The sequence below is a fragment of the Argopecten irradians genome, chromosome 12, assembly GCF_041381155.1.
Source record: "Argopecten irradians isolate NY chromosome 12, Ai_NY, whole genome shotgun sequence".
Taxonomy (NCBI): domain Eukaryota; kingdom Metazoa; phylum Mollusca; class Bivalvia; order Pectinida; family Pectinidae; genus Argopecten; species Argopecten irradians.
The window spans coordinates 622,583-644,805 of NC_091145.1; the positions used below are offsets into that span (position 1 = coordinate 622,583).

A 22,223-nucleotide genomic window follows, 5' to 3' on the forward strand; every position below is an offset into this window, starting at 1 on the left:
CTATAGTAGGGATACTTACTGTACCATAGTAGGGATATTTACTGTACCATACTAGGGATATTTACTGTACCATATTAGGGATATTTACTGTACCATAGTAGGGATATATACAGTACTATAGAAGGGATATTTACTGTACCATAGTAGGGATATTTACTGTACCATAGTAGGGATATTTACCGTACCATACTAGGGATATTTACTGTACCATAATAGGGATATTTACTGTACCATAGTATGGATATTTACCGTACCATACTAGGGATATTGATTGTACCATAGTAGGGATATTTACTGTACCAATGTAGGGATATTTACTGTACCATAGTAGGGATATTTTACTGTACCATAGTAGGGATATTTTACCGTACCATACTAGGGATATTTACTGTACCATAGTAGGGATATTTACTGTACCATTGTAAGGATATTTACTGTACCTTAGTAGGGATATTTACTCTACCATTGTAGGGACATTTACTGTACCATTGTAGGGATATTTACTGTGCTATAGAAGGGATATTTACTGTACCATACCAGGGATATTTACTGTACCATAGTAGGGATATTTACTGTACCATTGTAGGGATATTTACTGTGCTATAGAAGGGATATTTACTGTGCTATAGAAGGGATATTTACTCTACCATACTAGGGATATTGATTGTACCATAGTAGGGATATTTACTGTACTATAGTAGGGATACTTACTGTACCATAGTAGGGTAGTAGGGATATTTACTGTACCATACTAGGGATATTTACTGTACCATATTAGGGATATTTACTGTACCATAGTAGGGATATATACAGTACTATAGAAGGGATATTTACTGTACCATAGTAGGGATATTTACTGTACCATAGTAGGGATATTTACCGTACCATACTAGTGATATTTACTGTACCACAGAAGGGATATTTACTGTACCATACTAGGGATATTTACTGTACCATAGTAGGGATATTTACCGTACCATACTAGGGATATTATTTGTACCATAGTAGGGATATTTACTGTACTATAGTAGGGATATTTACTGTACCATAGTAGGAATATTTACCGTACCATATTAGGGATATTTACTGTACCATAGTAGGGATATTTACTGTACCATAGTAAGGATATATACAGTACCATACCCGGGATATTTACTGTACCATACTAGGGATATTTACTGTACCATATTAGGGATATTTACTGTACCATAGTAGGGATATTTACTGTACTATAGAAGGGATATTTACTGTACCATAGTAGGGAAATTTACTGTGCTATACTAGGGATATTTACTGTACCATAGTAGGGATATTTACTGTACCATAGTAGGGATATTTACTGTACCATAGTAGGGATATTTACTGTACCATACCAGGGATATTTACTGTGCTATACAAGGGATATTTACTGTACCATAGTAGGGTTATTTACCGTTCCATACTAGGGATATTTACTGTACCATAGTAGGGATATTTACCGTACCATACTAGGGACATTTACTGTACCATAGTAGGGATATTAACTGTACCATAGTAGGGATATTTACTGTACCATAGTAGGGATATTTACTGTACCATAATAGGGATATTTACTGTACCATTGTAGGGATATTTACTGTACCATAGCAGGGATATTTACCGTACCATACTAGGGATATTTACTGTACCATAGTAGGGATATTTACTGTACCATAGTAGGGATATTTACTGTACCATAGTAGGGATATTTACTGTACCATAGTAGGGATATTTACTGTACCATAGTAAGGATATTTACTGTACCATAGTAGGGATATTTTACCGTACCATACTAGGGATATTTACTGTACCATAGTAGGGATATTTACTGTACCATTGTAAGGATATTTACTGTACCATAGTAGGGATATTTACTGCACCATAGTAGGGATATTTACTGTACCATAGTAGGGATATTTACTGTACCATAGTAGGGATATTTACTGTACCATACTAGGGATATTTACTGTATCATAGTAAGGATATTTACTATACCATAGTAGAGATATTAACTGTACCATACTAGGGATATTTACCGTACCATACTAGGGATAGATAGGATATTTACTGTACCATAGTAGGGATATTTACTGTACCATACTAGGGATATTTACCGTACCATACTAGGGATATTTACTGTACCATAATAGGGATATTTACTGTACCATTGTAGGGATATTTACTGTACCATAGCAGGGATATTTACCGTACCATACTAGGGATATTTACTGTACCATAGTAAGGATATTTACTGTACCATAGTAGGGATATTTACTGTACCATAGTAGGGATATTTACTGTACCATAGTAGGGATATTTACTGCACCATAGTAAGGATATTTACTGTACCATAGTAGGGATATTTACTGTACCATAATAGGGATATTTACTGTACCATTGTAGGGATATTTACTGTACCATAGCAGGGATATTTACCGTACCATACTAGGGATATTTACTGTACCATAGTAAGGATATTTACTGTACCATAGTAGGGATATTTACTGTACCATAGTAGGGATATTTACTGTACCATAGTAGGGATATTTACTGCACCATAGTAAGGATATTTACTGTACCATTGTAGGGATATTTACTGTACCATACTAGGGATATTTACTGTACCATAGTAGGGATATTTACTGTACCATTGTAGGGATATTTACTGTACCATAGTAGGGATATTTACTGCACCATAGTAGGGATATTTACTGTACCATAGTAGGGATATTTACTGTACCATAGTAGGGATATTTACTGTACCATACTAGGGATATTTACTGTATCATAGTAAGGATATTTACTGTACCATAGTAGAGATATTAACTGTACCATACTAGGGATATTTACACTGTAGCATACTAGGGGTATTTACTGTATCATAGTAGGGATATTTACTGTACCAGTAGGGATATTTACTGTACCATAGCTTGTGATGTCGGGCTTGTAAGTAGAGTTTGCGAAGAAATTCGCCCCAGCCATAAAGCCGAAGTTTGTTCCGCCATGAAACATGTACATGTTGAAGGAACCGCCGGCGTCTAATATCCCCATCAAGCAGTTCTCAAACGCTGTAAGGCGACAAGCAAGTTTCAGTTACAACAAAATGATATGCATTACCTATGTGTTTCTTAATCATTCAAGCACGCTCCGCCGGACACGTTACAAAGTAATTTCACAACATAACCTGTACGTGTTAACAGGGGACTATTGTATACCAAGCAGGCGCATAATATAACCCGTACGTGTTAACAGGGGACTATTGTATACCAAGCAGGCGCATAATATAACCCGTACGTGTTAACAGGGGACTATTGTATACCAAGCAGGCGCATAATATAACCCGTACGTGTTAACAGGGGGCTATTGTATACCAAGCAGGCGTACAACATAACCTGTACGTGTTAACAGGGGACTATTGTATACCAAGCAGGCGCATAATATAACCCGTACGTGTTAACAGGGGACTATTGTATATCAAGCAGGCCCACAACATAACCTGTACGTGTTAACAGGGGACTATTGTATACCAAGCAGGCGTACAACATAACCTGTACGTGTTAACAGGGGACTATTATATACCAAGCAGGTCCACAACATAACCTGTACGTGTTAACAGGGGACTATTGTATACCAAGCAGGCGTACAACATAACCTGTACGTGTTAACATGGGACTATTATATACCAAGCAGGTCCACAACATAACCTGTACGTGTTAACAGGGGACTATTGTATATCAAGCAGGCCCACAACATTACATTTACGTGTTAACAGGGGACTATTGTATATTAAGCAGGCCCACAACATAACCTGTACGTGTTAACTGGGGCAGGTGTTATCAAATGGAACAAAGACAGACAGGTACATATGTGTACCTCTAATTCATTTGAAAGTTAAAAACAAAGCAGGCCCACCGTTTATACAAGATTGGTTTCCCTTCACCCAAGAAAGCTTCAGACCAAATTTGGTCAAAGTCCATTCCGCCAATAATGTCTAGTAGGGATTTTTGTGAAAATATGACGTACGACGGACGCGCCATGACGTAAGCTTCGGCCAAGGTGAGCTAACAAGTAGAGTAGCATATAATCTTATAGCGGAAAATCCTACAACATTCAAATGTTATCAAAGGTAGGTATATCACTTGAATATTAAGTTTTTATAAGATTTTACTGACATGGTATCGGTAAACCTTTGTGTTTCTGCCCCCAGTGATCAAACCAGCCCGGCCAGAACTCCATAACCATCAGAGGGAAGGCGGAATTCCATTCTCGGATCAAATCAAACAGCTTTTGTCCGTCTCCCATTTCCGGAAAATTCGCTGTCGGCAGTGCATCTTTAATACACATGTTTCCGTTATACATTTTGTACACAGTGTTTGTTACAATTATACACCAACTTCAAACATAACGGTCCCATAAATCTACTTTTACAATGATTTCGATTTTCTATGATACCGTTACTTAAGGAAATAAACTACAATATTTTGATGATATTTTATTTTTAGCGCTTTTGGTTTCGGACCTTTGTTTAATTCATTTTATCGTGTTTTGACTTGTCTTTGGTGTCAATTTCGTAATTGTATGGTTTCACTGAAATTGTTTAATTTATTTAAATTTTTTATGCTTGGGGTACACCATAACGACTGACGGAACTTAACCAAATTTATGACAAATTGAAAATCTTACGTTGATAAAAGGCTGCTCTCTTTAGTCCGAAGATATTTTCAGAAGTGAGTAATAGTTCTTGTATTCCGTACTTGATGAGCAACTGAAATAGTAAGCATCCACTTCACTATATGTTGACTGTTCTAATAGATAATGCAAAATATGGACAATCCTAAATTTCAGATAAATTTTTAAAGGTTAATATTTTATTGTTAATTATAAATTAGTTAATATTTCTTGTTTTTATTGAACAGAAACAATTTCTGGGATTCTTTGTGGCGCCCATTACTGAATGATTACTGTTATAAAAAGGAGAAATGGATACGTTCTCTACCTTTTCCTTCTTCCTTTGCATCATTTGATACATACAGGCAAACTATTTCAGTTTTAGTCTTATTAGTTTAACGGCCTATTAACAGCTAGAGTCATTTAATGTTTAACCCATTACTGCACAAATACGCATTTCTTCGCATCTACGGGATCTTTTTGTAAATCTTGAATTGTCTGGTAATATGATTGTTTATATATGCGAATTAAATATTTTTGTAAAGTAGAAATAATAAGGATAAACTTCTGTGTATTTGCAAAAGTATCATCTTCATTGCAAATACAAAGTTGTTTCTTGACGTTGCGTGCTATTCGCAAAGTCGTCAAATAACGTTGCATTGCATTTCAACTCCCAACTACGCATTTCTACGCATTTTCGTGCCATTGTAGGAAAGATTTCCCTTATTTGTGGATCATTCAGGATATTGTTTATATGTTGTAAAACTGCAGAAAATAATCGACAACTTTCTTCTAAGAAAAAAAATCATTTGGCAATGTCTTTTTTTCTCTTTCCGTAAGTTGAAAAATCATGCCAACTTAATTCCGAGCATTTTTAAATTGTTGACGTCATGTGTCAGACGGAGAAATACCAAATTCTGATATTTACCAAATTAACTGTCAAAATCAAAGATGTTTTCAGCCATTTTGCAACTTGATTGGTTCGAAATTCAATGTGCATAACTAGTGCATAATGTGCATAACGGGAACCTACAAATGAAATTTAAGAGAAATCCATTCAGTACTTTCTTAGAAATAGCAATAAAAAACTTCATTTGTCAATATCATAGATGGGTGTGTGTCGGCCATCTTGGATCTTGACTGGTCCAAAAATGCAAAGTACATAACTTTGCACAAAGGGGTACCTACAAACGAAATTTGCGAGGGATCCTTTCAGCATTTTCTGAGAAATTAGGATAACAAACTTCAATTGTCAAAATCCAAGATCGCTGCTTGTCGACCATCTTGTCTTTGGGTCAGTCCCAAAATGTATTATGAATAACATTACGGGCGGACGACGGACCATGGACGAAATGCAATTTGACTATATCACCATCTGATGATGGTGTGTTATGATAAACTCCTTTTTTTATTATTTTTATTATAAAGCGTTGATACTTAATAGTTTGAAGTATCGTAGAATGTATATCACGATGTTTCTATCGTTTTTCCCTTTGATGAAATTGTAATACAAATTATTACCTCCTTTACAAACACTAAATGCTCTACTTGGTCACTGTAAGAGCCAAACTCATTTTCAACCTGTACGGCGATAATTGGTCCCCCATGTGAATACTGCAATAACAAAAATATCGTTGACATCACTCATTCAAAATAATCACCCAAAAGCGAAAGAGAAAGTAGTTCCATCTATGAAAAGACATGTAGATATACAACATCTGAATAAAACACATTATCTGCTGATGTTACATGCAAATTATTGAAAAATCAGGGAAACTGAGGTATTAAATAAGAGCCCCATGGGAATTTACAGTCACATGATTTCGGATACAGCATGAAACAAAAACTTGTTGAAATTTTAGCCATTTTGATCCCTTTTGACCCCACCTCTCTGGTTCCTGGAAGTCAACCGGACCTATATCGATATGATGTTAAAATGCTATCTTCGACTAAGCATTAAAGGGCCACTACCTTTCCGAAACGGCTTTTAATTTTTAAAATAGGAATGTAAAACGAGATCAATAATTTTGTAGAGTCGCAGAAGTTATTAACTATACGTTTACTAGCACACTTATCATCACCTTCAGAACTGTTTAATTAGAATAAATAAAATGTTAATTTTCATAACGCGGGTCGTTTTATGTTTCCCGCCGTCGTCCTAAATGCCGCGCGGTAGTTGACTATCACTGCGCCAGACGGCAAAACAGCGAAATGAATCTTCACTGTTATCGTACATTAGACAGGAAATCTTGCATATGTTTGGTGTTGTAACCTCATCTTAAGCCATCGATATATATTTTCTTTTGTTATTAATGTTTTTAAGAAACCTTTAAATTTTGCTCCGGAAAGGTAGTGGGCCTTTAAATCCAAGTTTTACTTGTGTAAATAAATCGCATAAATGTGTTATCCAATATAAACCAAAATAAATGTGACTCAACCCCAGGGAAAAATCTGAGACCCTGTGCTATGAAATTCACAATTTTGTAGAGGGGTTTTAGACCTGTCAATCTATCTAAATCTGTAGATTCAGAAAACGATTTTTGGAATTTTTGTCATTTTGACCCTTTTTGAACCCGCCCCTCAGGGCCCCTCAGGCCACATGGCGTCAGTCAGGACCAATTAGGATATGTTAAAAACTATCTCAGGCTAATGATTCATTTCCAATTAGGCAAATAATGCTCATACGGTTTTAGACTCTGTATAAACTAGTGATATTGTACATGACTATATATCACTTCTTAGGTGTATTTGAACATAACTAAGTTGATAAAATGTGTGTATGCATCAGACCTAACCTGAAGTATTACTGTCGACACGTAGAATGTTGTGTTGTTTGTAAAATTTGGCAAAATGTGTAAAAAATGTACATTTCAGTTTAGAATTCAAAAGTTCTTATTTTTTAAGGAACATTAAGAGGTCTTGGTCGTATAAACAACTGGCACTCAGGCCCAGATCGTGTCTATTATTGACACTCAGGCCCGATCAAAAAACGTTCAAAACACAACAATCCAGTAATTCCTATGCAGAGACAGGTGTGTACAACAAACAATATCACTTCAAGGTAAAAGTTCATCGCGATATAGTCTTAGAGTTGTTCAAAATGCTCAGAATCTTCAAATTAGGTAAGTTACGTCAACGCGCACGACTGTGTCATTTCACGTGATCACTCAGGTACCATATATGGAAGTGTGGAATTCACAATTTTGATTGATCTTATGCTTTAGAAGTTTTGTATAAAATTTAATTGAATTTGCTTCAGCAGTTTTGGAGAAGTTGAAAATGTAAATTGTTTAAGGACACACAACGGACGGCGGACGACAACGCACAAATCATACAATGTATACGCCTATACGGTATGAATCATCTCCCATCAATATCATTACGGTTTGACAATGTGTCTGAAGTCCTCTTCCATGTTATAGGACATAAGAAGTAATATACATGTAGGCATAGAAAATATCACTTCTTTACCCTTAACCTCTGAATCCAGTTACAAGGACGCTGACCTGTAATTCACACATTCTTACCTGTAAATCTGTAACTAAAGGTAACAGTTTGGAAAAGAATCGCTCCATGGCCTCTTGGTAAGGTTTGTAGTTACTTCTCACTTGCATGTTTTGGTCGGCCAGAAGCCAGCTGTGGAGACATCAGTGAGTGCCACATAATCCTAATCTATTGTACATGAAGTCAAGTATTTTTATATTTCTAACGCCATTTAATGAAATAATTTTCGTTTGATGATGCTTTGAGTTAAAATACCTCCGATAAGACATTTCCATATTTGGATATGAAGGATAAGTTACTACTATACCCGAGGGTCTCAAAATGTTGTTTAACCCGAGGCTTGCCGTGAGGTCAATTAAAGGTTCCTTTTACCTATTTGACTGTTTTAGAAAGTAGGTCATGGTCATTTTATGAACAATACTGTGCAAAAACCAAAGTGTCATTCATTACACAGTTTTGCCATGCCACTCTATATAGGACTTTGTATTTTCAGCTCAAAATTACAAATATCATAAACCTAGCTGGGTAAATTGTTTGTTATTACAATCATTACAACTACTTATTTAGTACACTTCTTGAAAAATGACATCCGTCGAATGTCATTTATTACTTACCATATATAATTACTATCCTGCATAGAAGTAAATATTACATCACTATACGAGTGACAATGTATTTGACCGGTATGCTTTAAACCTAAGTATTCACTACATAGTCAATGTTTGATTTACTATCAGTTTGCAACCGACAAAAACAAGTAACAAATCTGCAGCTTGTTATACGCAACTTACACTTATAAATGTATGAAGCCTATCATTTCAAAGAAATTGACAGAAAAGTGAGGAAAGCCACCCAGACAATATTCATGTACTAGTAGAATTAACAATGGGATGTTTTCGAAATGGAATTTGTAATTACAAATGTTTGACGTTCAGATTATATTCAAATAATGTAATGAATCGAATTTTTAGAATATAATTGACAGAAAAGTGTAAATGGCCATCCCCAGACAATATTCATGGACTGGTAGAAATAAACAAAAGGAAATAATGTCTGCAAAACTATACCTGGACATCTTACCTAATCTTTCTTGTTATAACATGTAGAAAAACAATCCCCTTTAGATTATCTTCAAATAATTACATCCCGTAAAAGCTGTAAAAGTAGCGATCAGATTTTATAAAATATCAAAACGTTTGCCGTTCAAATTGAATTCAATTTAAAACTATATGTATCTATACTATACCTTGGTAGTCCGCCAAGGTCCCATTCGGCACATATGTACGGACCAGGGCGGAATATGACGTATAATCCAACCTTTTGGGCGACCTGTACAAATTTTCTGGAAAACCAAAAAATACGATGGTATCTCTAAGTTTTTGCGGTCCCTATCGTAAATGGGAATGGATTTTCAAACATTCGAAGTAACATTAATCGCAAGATATGATAAAAGGGGACCCGTCCGAAAGATATTCCGGAATTTTAAAAGTAATCGCATGCGGATTTCGTTAAAACACTTAATTTGGAGAAAATCATAAGAACAAACAAACTTAAACCAGATGTAATATAATATAAAACATATGAACTGATTCAGATTTATTTATTTACTTTTTTGCGGCTTGGTTTTCAAAAAAATAGTCAAATATGACCCATCTTAGCACCGGATGAAATGGGGGTTGGGTTGTGAAAATTTGATCGAGGACCCCATGTTTATATACAATATTTGAAAAATATATAACCTTGGATATATCATAATATACCAATATTGTGAAAATCACATGGTTTTGATTTTCGTTTTTGCATATTCATTGATTTTTAGGGGCAAAAATATGGCAAAACATGATTATTACGTAAAGAAAATAAAATTAGATATAATTTGTGAAAATAAAACAGCTTTGTATTTTTTTTTATCGTTAGACATTTAGGAAAATAAATCAACAGTATTGTGACTACATTCACTCTAATATTACAGAAAACATGATTTTATCCATTTTTCGGTCAGCAAAATTTGCACAGATGGTATATTTCAAATTAAAATATCTCAATAAGTAGTTCGAGATTTCCCATTTTTTTAATATATTTGAAATCTTCATGAAAAATGCAAGAAGATATGGCATGTCAGAAAAAGATGACATGGATTTCACCAAATTCATGGGGCTACCATAAGTTTGCTTATAAAGATTATTTCTATTGGCTTAATCATTGACTGCTACTATGGCTTAACGATTTATTCTAAGAAGAAAAAGTCCGTAAAACTTAGGAATACCAAATGATTAATATTACTTTATGTATCTATAAACACAGAAACCGTGCCATAATCTAGTTATAAACCGCTAAAATATATTAAAGTTAACGGCCCACTACCTTTCCGGAGCAAAATTTAAAGGTTTCTTAAAAACATTAATAACAAAAGAAAATATATATCGATGGCTTAAGATGAGGTTACAACACCAAACATATGCAAGATTTCCTGTCTAATGTACGATAACAGTGAAGATTCATTTCGCTGTTTTGCCGTCTGGCGCAGTGATAGTCAACTACCGCGCGGCATTTAGGACGACGGCGGGAAACATAAAACGACCCGCGTTATGAAAATTAACATTTTATTTATTCTAATTAAACAATTCTGAAGGTGATGATAAGTGTGCTAGTAAACGTATAGTTAATAACTTCTGCGACTCTACAAAATTATTGATCTCGTTTTACATTCCTATTTTAAAAATTAAAAGCCGTTTCGGAAAGGTAGTGGGCCTTTAACCTTATAATAAGTTAGCGGCTCCTAGCTACGTTTTTATTACTGTCTCCAGCTCAATTGAGTACATGTTAACCTCAATTTCCCTCAAATTGTTACTGTTATGCTTTCATAAATCTCGGATTATCGAAAATTCATGGGACCGGCAGTCACAGGAATAGAAAATTGGTCGTCATGGCAAGTCTTTAAAGATGACGCATGCCACACAAAATCCCTTTTCAGTGAATTAAGTACAAAATTGTGTTAAAATAATTTCTATTATTTTGGTTTCTACAGTTCAATAATGTGTCACAAGCACTTATTACTCCTCTAACTCCTACTATGTTAGTCGGAAAGAAGGGTAAGGATATATCGGCTACTTTTCATTTGTTCTAGTGTCTATATACTCCAATATTCCTTCAAGATGCTCCACCGCCGACAGAGCATAAACATAAATGATATTCATCATTTGAACAATAATTAATGTTTAATCGTGTATACATAATTCTAATTAACATATAAAATAATTTATTTTTGCATCTGGGTCATGCGCAATCAGTACTTCATTCCATATAGGGTATAGTGCCACGGAATTTTTTCGGGATGCAATTAATTATTTTGTTATAGTTTTAACTTGAAGTAAAATTAGAAGCTCAAACTTTTCAATGGCGGTAATGGTGTAAAGTAAGTAACTTTTGTAACTGAATAAAAATACTAAATCGTCTGCTGCTGTTTTTGATAATGAAAAAATGCCATTTGTCAGCGGTGGAGCATCTTTAATGTTGTGGTATCTAATAGATTCAATTTGCAAGGTGATAGACTTACCTAACGTCCAGGAGACCATCGAAGTCAAACTTCCCAGGGTATTCTTCGTGTTTATTCCATGGCACATACCTATAAAACAACAACCATCAATACAAATAACCAAATGGCCTGAAACTGATCACATTTTCTTCTAGCAATAAAACAAAGTACATTGATACACAAATTTCAATTACAAAATTACACAAATACGCTTTGGTCATAGGTTAACGTCTAGGAATGTCCTAATTGTTCACAGTAACTAATTCTAAGATAGCCGTGCAGCGTATGTTGGTGAGGAGCGGGAATTTGACACACTTTACCGCAAGCAAGTCCTCATTTATATGTAATATGCGAAACGTTAGGGAAATACGTGCTTAATTCAAAACAAACTTTACTTTATAAAGTCTTAAGAACTAATTTTGAATAGTTTCACAATCCGATAATGCATGTGAAGTTTCGAAAAAGATATGAAAAAAATCAAAATAACTAGAAATTGTCATCGGACAATTTGACGGGCTTTTCACCAACAAGGAATTTCGTTAATTATCATTCGTATTAACACACTTGGTAGCTATTTATCTCAGCATGCTACAGGCCAAATATTAAGTCTCTAGGCCTTCTAGAACTTCACAAGAAGTCAATTGAAGATTTAGGGATTTTTGGCCCATGTGACCTTGAATTAAGGTCAATGTCATTCATATTTACTAATTTGATAGCCGTTTATGTTAGTATGCTACAGGCCTAATATTAGGTCTCTAGGCCCTCTAGAACTTCACAGGTTTTGATTGTAGGTTACATGTATAACAAATGTCATTTCTAAAAGCAGTTTCCATCTAGATTTCGATTTGATGCTATTGTCACAACACAAAGTATGATACATGTCAATAACACATGGCGTCATTATCATTGTAACGTTACAATTGCCAGCGATTACGAAAGATGGCTGTTCAAATGGCTGTTCCGTCTCTGCCGATAATGAATTATCTGGTAATTATAGATGCAAAATCTCTTAGGATATCATAAAATTGTTATCAAATGTAAATATAAGCATTGAGCGTCTTTCAGTTGCCATTCATAGCCAATATGAATGCCAACTGGACAGAGGCAAATTCAACATGAAGCGCTATTGCTATCTGTCCAGTTGGCATTCATATTGGCTATGAATCCCAACTGAATTTATCCCGCTTCATGAACTTTGGGGTGGGGCGTCGGGGTCGTATAAATAGGTTTAGGCGGGGGTTAGTCCTAACAGGAGGTTTGACCTGGGAACTGGTCAGGCACTGAACACCCCAAGTGGCGCCACGTGTTTTCGGTAAGTGAAATTAGTGTAAATTATTCTGTCGGTCGGGTCGTCTAAAATTGTATTTCAGTTTAAGGTTTAGCGGTCTCTGTTTACTCCAGGTTGAAGTTTACTGTGGAACTTCCGAGCGTCAGTAGATGCCGGCATATACTTATTGTTTATTCCCGTCTGTCTGTCCGGATTTGGTTTCCGGTTTGTATAATCAAACCACATTATAAACAATAATGTATCAATTTAAGTTAGTCACGTTGATTGAGAATATCTTTGTACTATTACAGCTGGGAAATGCAACGTCATTTGGAACTCCACAGTCTTGCTTGTACTAGTAATTTAGAGAAATAGTCCACTGGAGATCACCAGGATGTAAGTGTCATATGTTTGTACTAAACTTGTTTATTTACTTGTTATAATGCATTGGTTAAAATACATTAGAATTGATCAGTAGATTTATTGACATGTAAGGAAATCCAGTCTAAATGTACATCTACAAATTATAGATGGTTATTGTAATACTCTGTATCATACATGCTATACTGTAGCTATGTACATGTAATGTAATGACAGGGTAATATCTATATTGTGTGCAGTTATAATTCTTTGTTAGTTTTTCTGATTTGTATGGTCACAAGTTTGAATTATAATGTCCAATATGAAAATAGTCATAGGTTATGACTTTATCTGGATATGGTTTAAAGCGACGATCAATAAAGAAACGTTTCCCTGTAAATGGCTGCTTGTTATGATTCGCAAAGGCAAATGCGTATTGTAATTCAGGGCAGTACAAGAAAAAATCAACGCATTTTCATCAAATTTTCCACAATGGTAGCATATGGGAAAATAAACCTGGGATTGTATTTGATGTCAAAAGGTCAACTACAAAGGTCTTGTTTCACAAATGTTAGTTTCCGGATGATAACATGGATTTGCTCAAAATTCATACGATGGTAACATAAGAGATAACATGGCTTGGGATTGATTTGGGGTCAAAAGATCAACTACAAAGGTCACTGCTACTAAAATTAAATTGTTTCACAAAATATTAGTTTCCAGACGATAACTTGAGAAAACATCAACGCATTTTCATCAAACTTCACACAATGGTAGTATATGGGAAAATACAGCTGGGGTCAAAAGGTCAACGGCAAAGGTCACTGTTACTAAAAATAGATTGTTTCACAAATTTTAGTTTCCGAAATGATAACTTGAGAACACATCAATGGAATTTGTTTAAACTTCATACAATGATAGCGTAACTAAGCAATAATAACTTATCATAGATTAGAAAATGTAATTGACGGCAGGGGACGTGTGTCGCTTGCAACACTTGCTGTAAGCTTGTTTATTCCATATTTGTGTCGTCTGGTTCTTCCCCGGCGCTTATATTCGTCCTTCGATTTACAGTTTATGTATATTTATGTCTATGTATATTTATGTCTATGTATATTTGTGTCTATATATATTTGTGTCTATGTATATTTGTGTCTATGTATATTTGTGTCTATATATATTTGTGTCTATGTATATTTATGTCTATATATATTTGTGTCTATGTATATTTGTGTCTATGTATATTTGTGTCTATGTATATTTGTGTCTATGTATATTTGTGTCTATGTATATTTGTGTCTATATATATTGTGTCTATTATATTTGTGTCTATATATATTTGTGTCTATATATATTTGTGTCTATGTATATTTATGTCTATGTATATTTATATATTTATGTCTATATATATTTATGTCTATGTATATTTGTGTCTATGTATATATTTGTGTCTATGTATATTTGTGTCTATGTATATTTTGTGTCTATGTATATTTATGTCTATGAATAATTTGTGTCTATGTGATGGTTTCATATAATAAAAAAACACTAACTATAAAACAGTTTTTCTCCTAGCGCTTTTGCTCATGCGGTCTTAGGGTTTGAATTCTATTATATTTGTGTCATGACGTCATAGTACAATGACGTCATAGTCTAGTATTGTCATGACATGGTTATAAAGATTTGTGAATGGTTCTGGATTTAGAGGTGAAATAAAAACTAATATGAAGTTCTTTGTCCCGTTTATTTGTGTCTATATATATTTGTGTCTATATATATTTGTGTCTATGTTATATTTGTGTCTATATATATTTATGTCTATGTATATTTATGTCTATGTATATTTATGTCTATGTATATTTGTGTCTATGTATATATTTGTGTCTATGTATATTTGTGTCTATATATATATTTGTGTCTATGTATATTTGTGTCTATATATATTTGTGTCTATATATATTTGTGTCTATTATATATTTATGTCTATATTATATTTGTGTCTATGTATATTTATGTCTATGTATATTTGTGTCTATTTTTTATATATTTGTGTCTATGTATATTTATGTATATTTGTGTCTATCAATTTCATTCTGTGCTATTTTTCATGTATCTTCACATTTATATGTTAAATATTGTAGTTGTTTGGATTAAAAGTACTGACAAAAGGTATTATATTGCTTTTGGATTCACTTTATTCGATTTATTAATGAATAGGTGTCTTTTTTTGCTATTTCAATGTCTATCTATATTTCTGCGGATAATGCTGTGCGCAGATAAAAAACTAAGTTCTCTAGCGTTCATAATATAGTTTTATCACTTACGATTGTATTAACGGACGCTAATTAAATGGGATATTTAGCTTTACATGCTTGCATGATTTGAATAAAAATTATAGTTATGCGAATCCGTCGGTTTACATACAAGTCAGTAGTGATTTCACATTTTTATGTACAGATATATCCAAAAACGTTTTTTACTGTACTAGAATCCATTGTGTACTGTATATAGGATGTAGCTATATTTATTTGTGTCTTGAAATATATTTTACATCTATATATATTTGTGTATATGTATATCGTCTATAAAAATCTGATGAAATTCCTTCTATTAAATAATCAGCTTGTTCATTGTCTATTTTCCCGATGTTTGTGTAAAGCATTTCCTCTAGGTAACCAAGAACCAAAGTAGCATACGTAGGGGCAACCTTTGTCCCCATCGCTGTACCTTTACATTGCCGATAATATGAATTATCAAAATAAAACACATTTCTATTCAAAACTATTTTCAAAGCTTCCAAAATAAAGTTTTTACTTACTCGATTGTGAATTAAAGCAGGGTGTTTTTTCTAGCCAAAAATTGACTGCTTTTAAACCAAGTTCGGTAGGAATGTTTGTATATAAACTAACCACATCAAACGAAATCAATTTGCTACCTGGTACAACCTTTTTTGGTAACCTTGTTAAAAAGTCAAAATCGTCTTTAACAAAACTCGGTACTGTAGGACAAAGTGGTTTTAAAATGATATCTTTGACTTAGTCGTTGTGTAACGTATTATATTTATGTCTATGTAATATTTTGGTCAATGTATATATACTCAGAATTTTGTGTCTATGTATATTTATGAATCTATGTCTATAAATATAGAATCTATTCCTCTTGTTGTCTCTATTTATATTTGTGTCTATGTATATTTTGTTGTCTATGTAATTATTGTGTGTATATGATATAATTATGTCTATGTATTTATTTGTGTCTATGATCTTTTTATTTTATATTTTTGTCTATGATATCTTCTAAAACTATGTAATTTAGGTGTCTATGTATATTTTGTCTATGTAAATATTTGTGTCTATGTCAGAAATATTTGTGTCTTATATCTTTGTTGTCTATGTATATTTAATTCTTGTCTTATATTTTGGAGTGACAAAATTTAGACCTTTTTTAAGCAAATTAATTTCATGTTACGTTAAACTGCGCGATGACAAATTGATAACTTTTGGTAGTACCTGTTCAGTCAATGAGTCCTGGTTTTTCCCCCGCCTTTCATTAGATAAAACTATTTTTATTAGATAAAACTATTTTAGCTGAACGCTTAGAGAACTTAGTTTTTTATCTGCGCAAACAGCATTATCCGCAAGAAGTTATAGATTATGGAGTTGAAAGAGCAAAAAAAGAAGGACCTATTCATTTAAGGAAATCGAATAAAGTGGAATCCAAAAGCAATATAATACCTTTTGTCAGTACTTTTAATCCAAACAACTACAATATTTTTCCAATTGTAAAAGGTTGTGAAGATTACATGAAAAATAGCGACAGAATGAAATTGATTTTATCTAACAAGAAAATAATAAATTGCAAGCGTCAGCCTAAAAACCTTAAACGTATTTTATGTGCGTCAAAATTTGATTGAAAATGCAAGATACTTCTGTCACTAAATGTAGCAAAAGCGTTGCAAAACATGTGATATTATTATAGAGTGTAAAAATTATACATTCAAAAATGGTTTTAATTTCAAAATTAAAACTAATATAATTGTACATCCTATGTCATATACGCACTTATTTGTAGCAAATGCTCAGATTTTTATATTGGTCAGAATGGAATTGAGTAGAGAGTTACATTACACCGACAACAAACAAAACAGACCATCTCAGATATTTAACAGTAAACGAACATTGTCATATGTGTGCTAATGATAATTTTTTTTATATTTACCAATATATCAAATGTCCAATTCAGATCTTTTGAAAATAAAGAATGTATTTCATTCAACTTATGAAACCTGTGCTCAATCAGAACGGGACAAAGGAACTTCATATTAGTTTTTATTTCGTCCTCATGTTTTTGTTATTTTCTTCCAGAACCATTCACAATATCTTTATGTACCATGTCATGACGTAATCTTACTATGACGTCATTGTACTATGACGTCATGTTTTACAAATAAAAGAATTCAAACCCCTGAAGACCGGCATGAGCCGAGAAAGCGCTAGGGAGAAAAAACTGTTTTTATATTTATGTCTATGTATATTTGTGTCTATGTATATTTGTGTCTATGTATATTTGTGTCTATGTATATTTATGTCTATGTATATTTGTGTCTATGTATATTTATGTCTATGTATATTTATGTCTATGTATATTTGTGTCTATGTATATTTGTGTCTATGTAATATTTTGTAGTATTTGTCTATGTATATTTATGTCTATGTATATTTTGTGTCTATGTATATTTATGTCTATGTATATTTTGTCTATTATATTTATGTCTATGTATATTTGTGTCTATGTATATTTGTGTCTATGTATATTTGTGTCTATGTATATTTGTGTCTATGTATATTTATGTCTATGTATATTTATGTCTATGTATATTTGTGTCTATTATATTTGTGTCTATGTATATTTGTGTCTATGTATATTTGTGTCTATGTATATTTGTGTCTATGTATATTTTGTCTATGTATATTTGTGTCTATGTATATTTATGTCTATGTTATTTTGTCTATGTTATATTGTGTCTATGTATATTTGTGTCTATGTATATTTGTGTCTATGTATATTTTGTCTATGTATATTTGTGTCTATGTATATTTGTGTCTATGTATATTTTGTCTATGTATATTTGTGTCTATGTATATTTATGTCTATGTATATTTGTGTCTATGTATATTTTTGTCTATGTATATTTGTGTCTATGTATATTATGTCTATGTATATTTGTGTCTATGTATATTTATGTCTATGTATATTTGTGTCTATGTATATTTATGTCTATGTATATTTGTGTCTATGTATATTTTTGTGTCTATGTATATTTGTGTCTATATATATTTGTGTCTATGTATATTTATGTCTATGTATATTTGTGTCTATGTATATTTGTGTCTATGTATATTTTGTCTATGTATATTTTGTGTCTATGTATATTTGTGTCTATGTATATATTTGTGTCTATGTATATTTGTGTCTATTATTTATTTGTGTCTATGTATATTTATGTCTATGTATATTTGTGTCTATGTATATTTGTGTCTATGTATATTTGTTTATGTCTATGTATATTTATGTCTATGTATATTTATGTCTATGTATATTTATGTCTATTATATATTTGTGTCTATGTATATTTATGTCTATTATATTTTGTCTATGTATATTTGTGTCTATGTATATTTGTGTCTATGTATATTTGTGTCTATGTATATTTGTGTCTATGTATATTTATGTCTATGTATATTTATGTCTATGTATATTTGTGTCTATGTATATTTGTGTCTATGTATATTTATGTCTATGTATATTTGTGTCTATGTATATTTGTGTCTATGTATATTTATGTCTATGTATATTTGTGTCTATGTATATTTGTGTCTATGTATATTTATGTCTATGTATATTTGTGTCTATGTATATTTATGTCTATGTATATTTATGTCTATGTATATTTGTGTCTATGTATATTTGTGTCTATGTATATTTGTGTCTATGTATATTTGTGTCTATGTATATTTGTGTCTATGTATATTTGTGTCTATGTATATTTGTGTCTATGTATATTTGTGTCTATGTATATTTGTGTCTATGTATATTTATGTCTATGTATATTTGTGTCTATGTATATTTGTGTCTATGTATATTTGTGTCTATGTATATTTATGTCTATGTATATTTGTGTCTATGTATATTTGTGTCTATGTATATTTGTGTCTATGTATATTTATGTCTATGTATATTTGTGTCTATGTATATTTGTGTCTATGTATATTTGTGTCTATGTATATTTGTGTCTATGTATATTTGTGTCTATGTATATTTATGTCTATGTATATTTGTGTCTATGTATATTTATGTCTATGTATATTTATGTCTATGTATATTTATGCGTATGTCGCGAGGTGAACATGTACATTTATAGTTGTTTCAATGTGTTTTAATTATGGTTACTTGTTATTGCCTTCCTGTATACACTCTCCCATACCTGACACGGCTATCACCCAGAACCCAAAATCGTTACCTAAGGAAATTCTACGGAAAACTGTTACACTTTAATTGTGTACATTTTTACTCAACAGTAATGTTTGTGTTAATTTCAAAAATATAGTGCCCGGCCAAAATCGGTGATTCAGTTACACGACCTACTTATAATTACGTTTCTGTGCTATTTAGGGGTCGGTATATATTAGTCCACACGCCTATGTTACAAGGGGTCGGTATATATTAGTCCACACGCCTATGTTACAAGGGGTCGGTATATATAAGTCCACACGCCTATGTTACAAGGGGTCGGTATATATAAGTCCACACGCCTACCACACGCCTATGTTACACGGGGTCGGTATATATAAGTACACACGCCTATGTTACAAGGGGTCGGTATATATAAGTACACACGCCTATGTTACAAGGGGTCGGCATATATAAGTACACACGCCTATGTTACAAGGGGTCGGTATATATAAGTCCACACGCCTACATTTGTATGTTACAAGGGGTCGGTATATATAAGTCCAAACGCCTATGTTACAAGGGGTCGGTATATATAAGTCCACACGCCTTTGTTACAAGGGGTCGGTATATATATAAGTCAACACGCCTATGTTACAAGGGGTCGGTATATATAAGTCCACACGCCTATGTTACAAGGGGTCGGTATATATAAGTCCACACGCCTATGTTACAAGGGTACGGTATATATAAGTCCACACGCCTTTGTTACAAGGGGTCGGTATATATAAGTACACACGCCTATGTTACAAGGGGTCGGTATATATAAGTCCACACGCCTTTGTTACAAGGGGTCGGTATATATAAGTCCACACGCCTATGTTACAAGGGTACGGTATATATAAGTCCACACGCCTTTGTTACAAGGGGTCGGTATATATAAGTACACACGCCTATGTTACAAGGGGTCGGTATATATAAGTCCAAACGCCTTTGTTACAAGGGGTCGGTATATATAAGTACACACGCCTATGTTACAAGGGGTCGGTATATATTAGTCCACACGCCTATGTTACAAGGGGTCGGTATATATAAGTCCACACGCCTTTGTTACAAGGGGTCGGTATATATAAGTCCACACGCCTTTGTCACACGGGGTCGATATATATTAGTCCACACGCTTTTGTTACACGGGGTCGGTATACATGTATATTAGTCCACACGCTTTCATATTGAGAAGATATTATACACGATATACTTACGTTTCTACCGTATTTAGTCCACACGCTTTCATTTTGAGGAGGCGATCTTCCCAGTACTCGGGTACCACCCGGAAGTAGTGCATGGTGCCGCTGAGGATACGGAGCGGTTTACCGTCCAGTATGAAATCTCCATTGTTGTAGGTGAGGCTGCCAGAACTTGTGTATGGTAGTTCCGCCATGTCCTCCTATAGTCAGGCCTCTGTAACAGGCAAGGTAGATTGTGATAGATCGGTAAACACAACGTAGGCCCTACATGATAAGACGTTGACCTTGTGCTATATGTTATTTTGAGTTCCACTCTAGCAATACATATATTTTAAAAAGCCTAATAATATAGACAGGTTTAGCGGACTATACAGATAAAGGTTTCGTTAACGCATTAGTGATACACAGTGGACAACTGCTAGGTGTATATTATATGTACAATGACATACTAGTTAACTTATATTAAATCTGAATTAAATACTTTTCATCTTGCATTGACAGCTTAACATACATGTATAACATGTCAGGTAACACACAGGTAATATGGTAATCAAAGGGAGACAACTTGTACTCGACTTATATTTGCCCCACCGTCGACAGATCAAAGCATAACTGATACGATATTTAATCGTGTACTGTATGATTAAGTGTCTAGTTAACACAAAAATACACATGAAATAACTTACTTTGCGTTTGGTGAATGCGTAATCACTACTTAATTCCATATAGGGCATAGTGTCAACAGGGTTTTAGACAGTATAGATTTTTTTTCCGGGACGCAATTAATTATTTTTAATATTTTTATCTTGAATTAAAGATGATCCATCGCTAACATATAGTAGTTTTTCACATTAAAAACTGAACCATTGAAAAGTTTGAGTTTTCAATTTTTTTTTTATAATTATTTTATTTTTCCAAAGCATTTTTACAAATACAAAACAAAAGATTATCATCACTCATCATCTGCCACATCAGTTTCATTCACCATCATCATCATAATCTGATGCATCAGCTTCATTCATCATCATCATCATCTTCATCATCATCATCACCATTCATCATCATCATCATCACCATTCATCATCATCACAACCATTCATCATCATCACCATTCATCATCATCACCATTCATCATCATCATCATCATCCATCGTCATCATCATAATCATCATCA

General features: G+C 33.2%; 1 protein-coding gene across 2 annotated transcripts in view; it reads right to left on the reverse strand.

Annotated features, from left to right (window-relative positions):
- The window catches only part of LOC138336383 (beta-galactosidase-1-like protein 2), a 40,772-nt gene that overhangs the window by 12,960 nt on the left and 5,589 nt on the right, over positions 1-22,223 (reverse strand). For both annotated transcript variants that reach the window (XM_069285860.1, XM_069285859.1), the window contains 8 exons: positions 21,065-21,263; positions 11,747-11,815; positions 9,437-9,532; positions 8,214-8,322; positions 6,208-6,300; positions 4,702-4,783; positions 4,191-4,349; positions 2,943-3,086 (listed from right to left, as the gene is read on the reverse strand). In XM_069285860.1, the coding sequence (XP_069141961.1) occupies positions 2,943-3,086; positions 4,191-4,349; positions 4,702-4,783; positions 6,208-6,300; positions 8,214-8,322; positions 9,437-9,532; positions 11,747-11,815; positions 21,065-21,243 (931 nt within the window). In that variant the 5' untranslated portion in view covers positions 21,244-21,263. The remainder of the gene's footprint in view (positions 1-2,942; positions 3,087-4,190; positions 4,350-4,701; positions 4,784-6,207; positions 6,301-8,213; positions 8,323-9,436; positions 9,533-11,746; positions 11,816-21,064; positions 21,264-22,223) is intronic.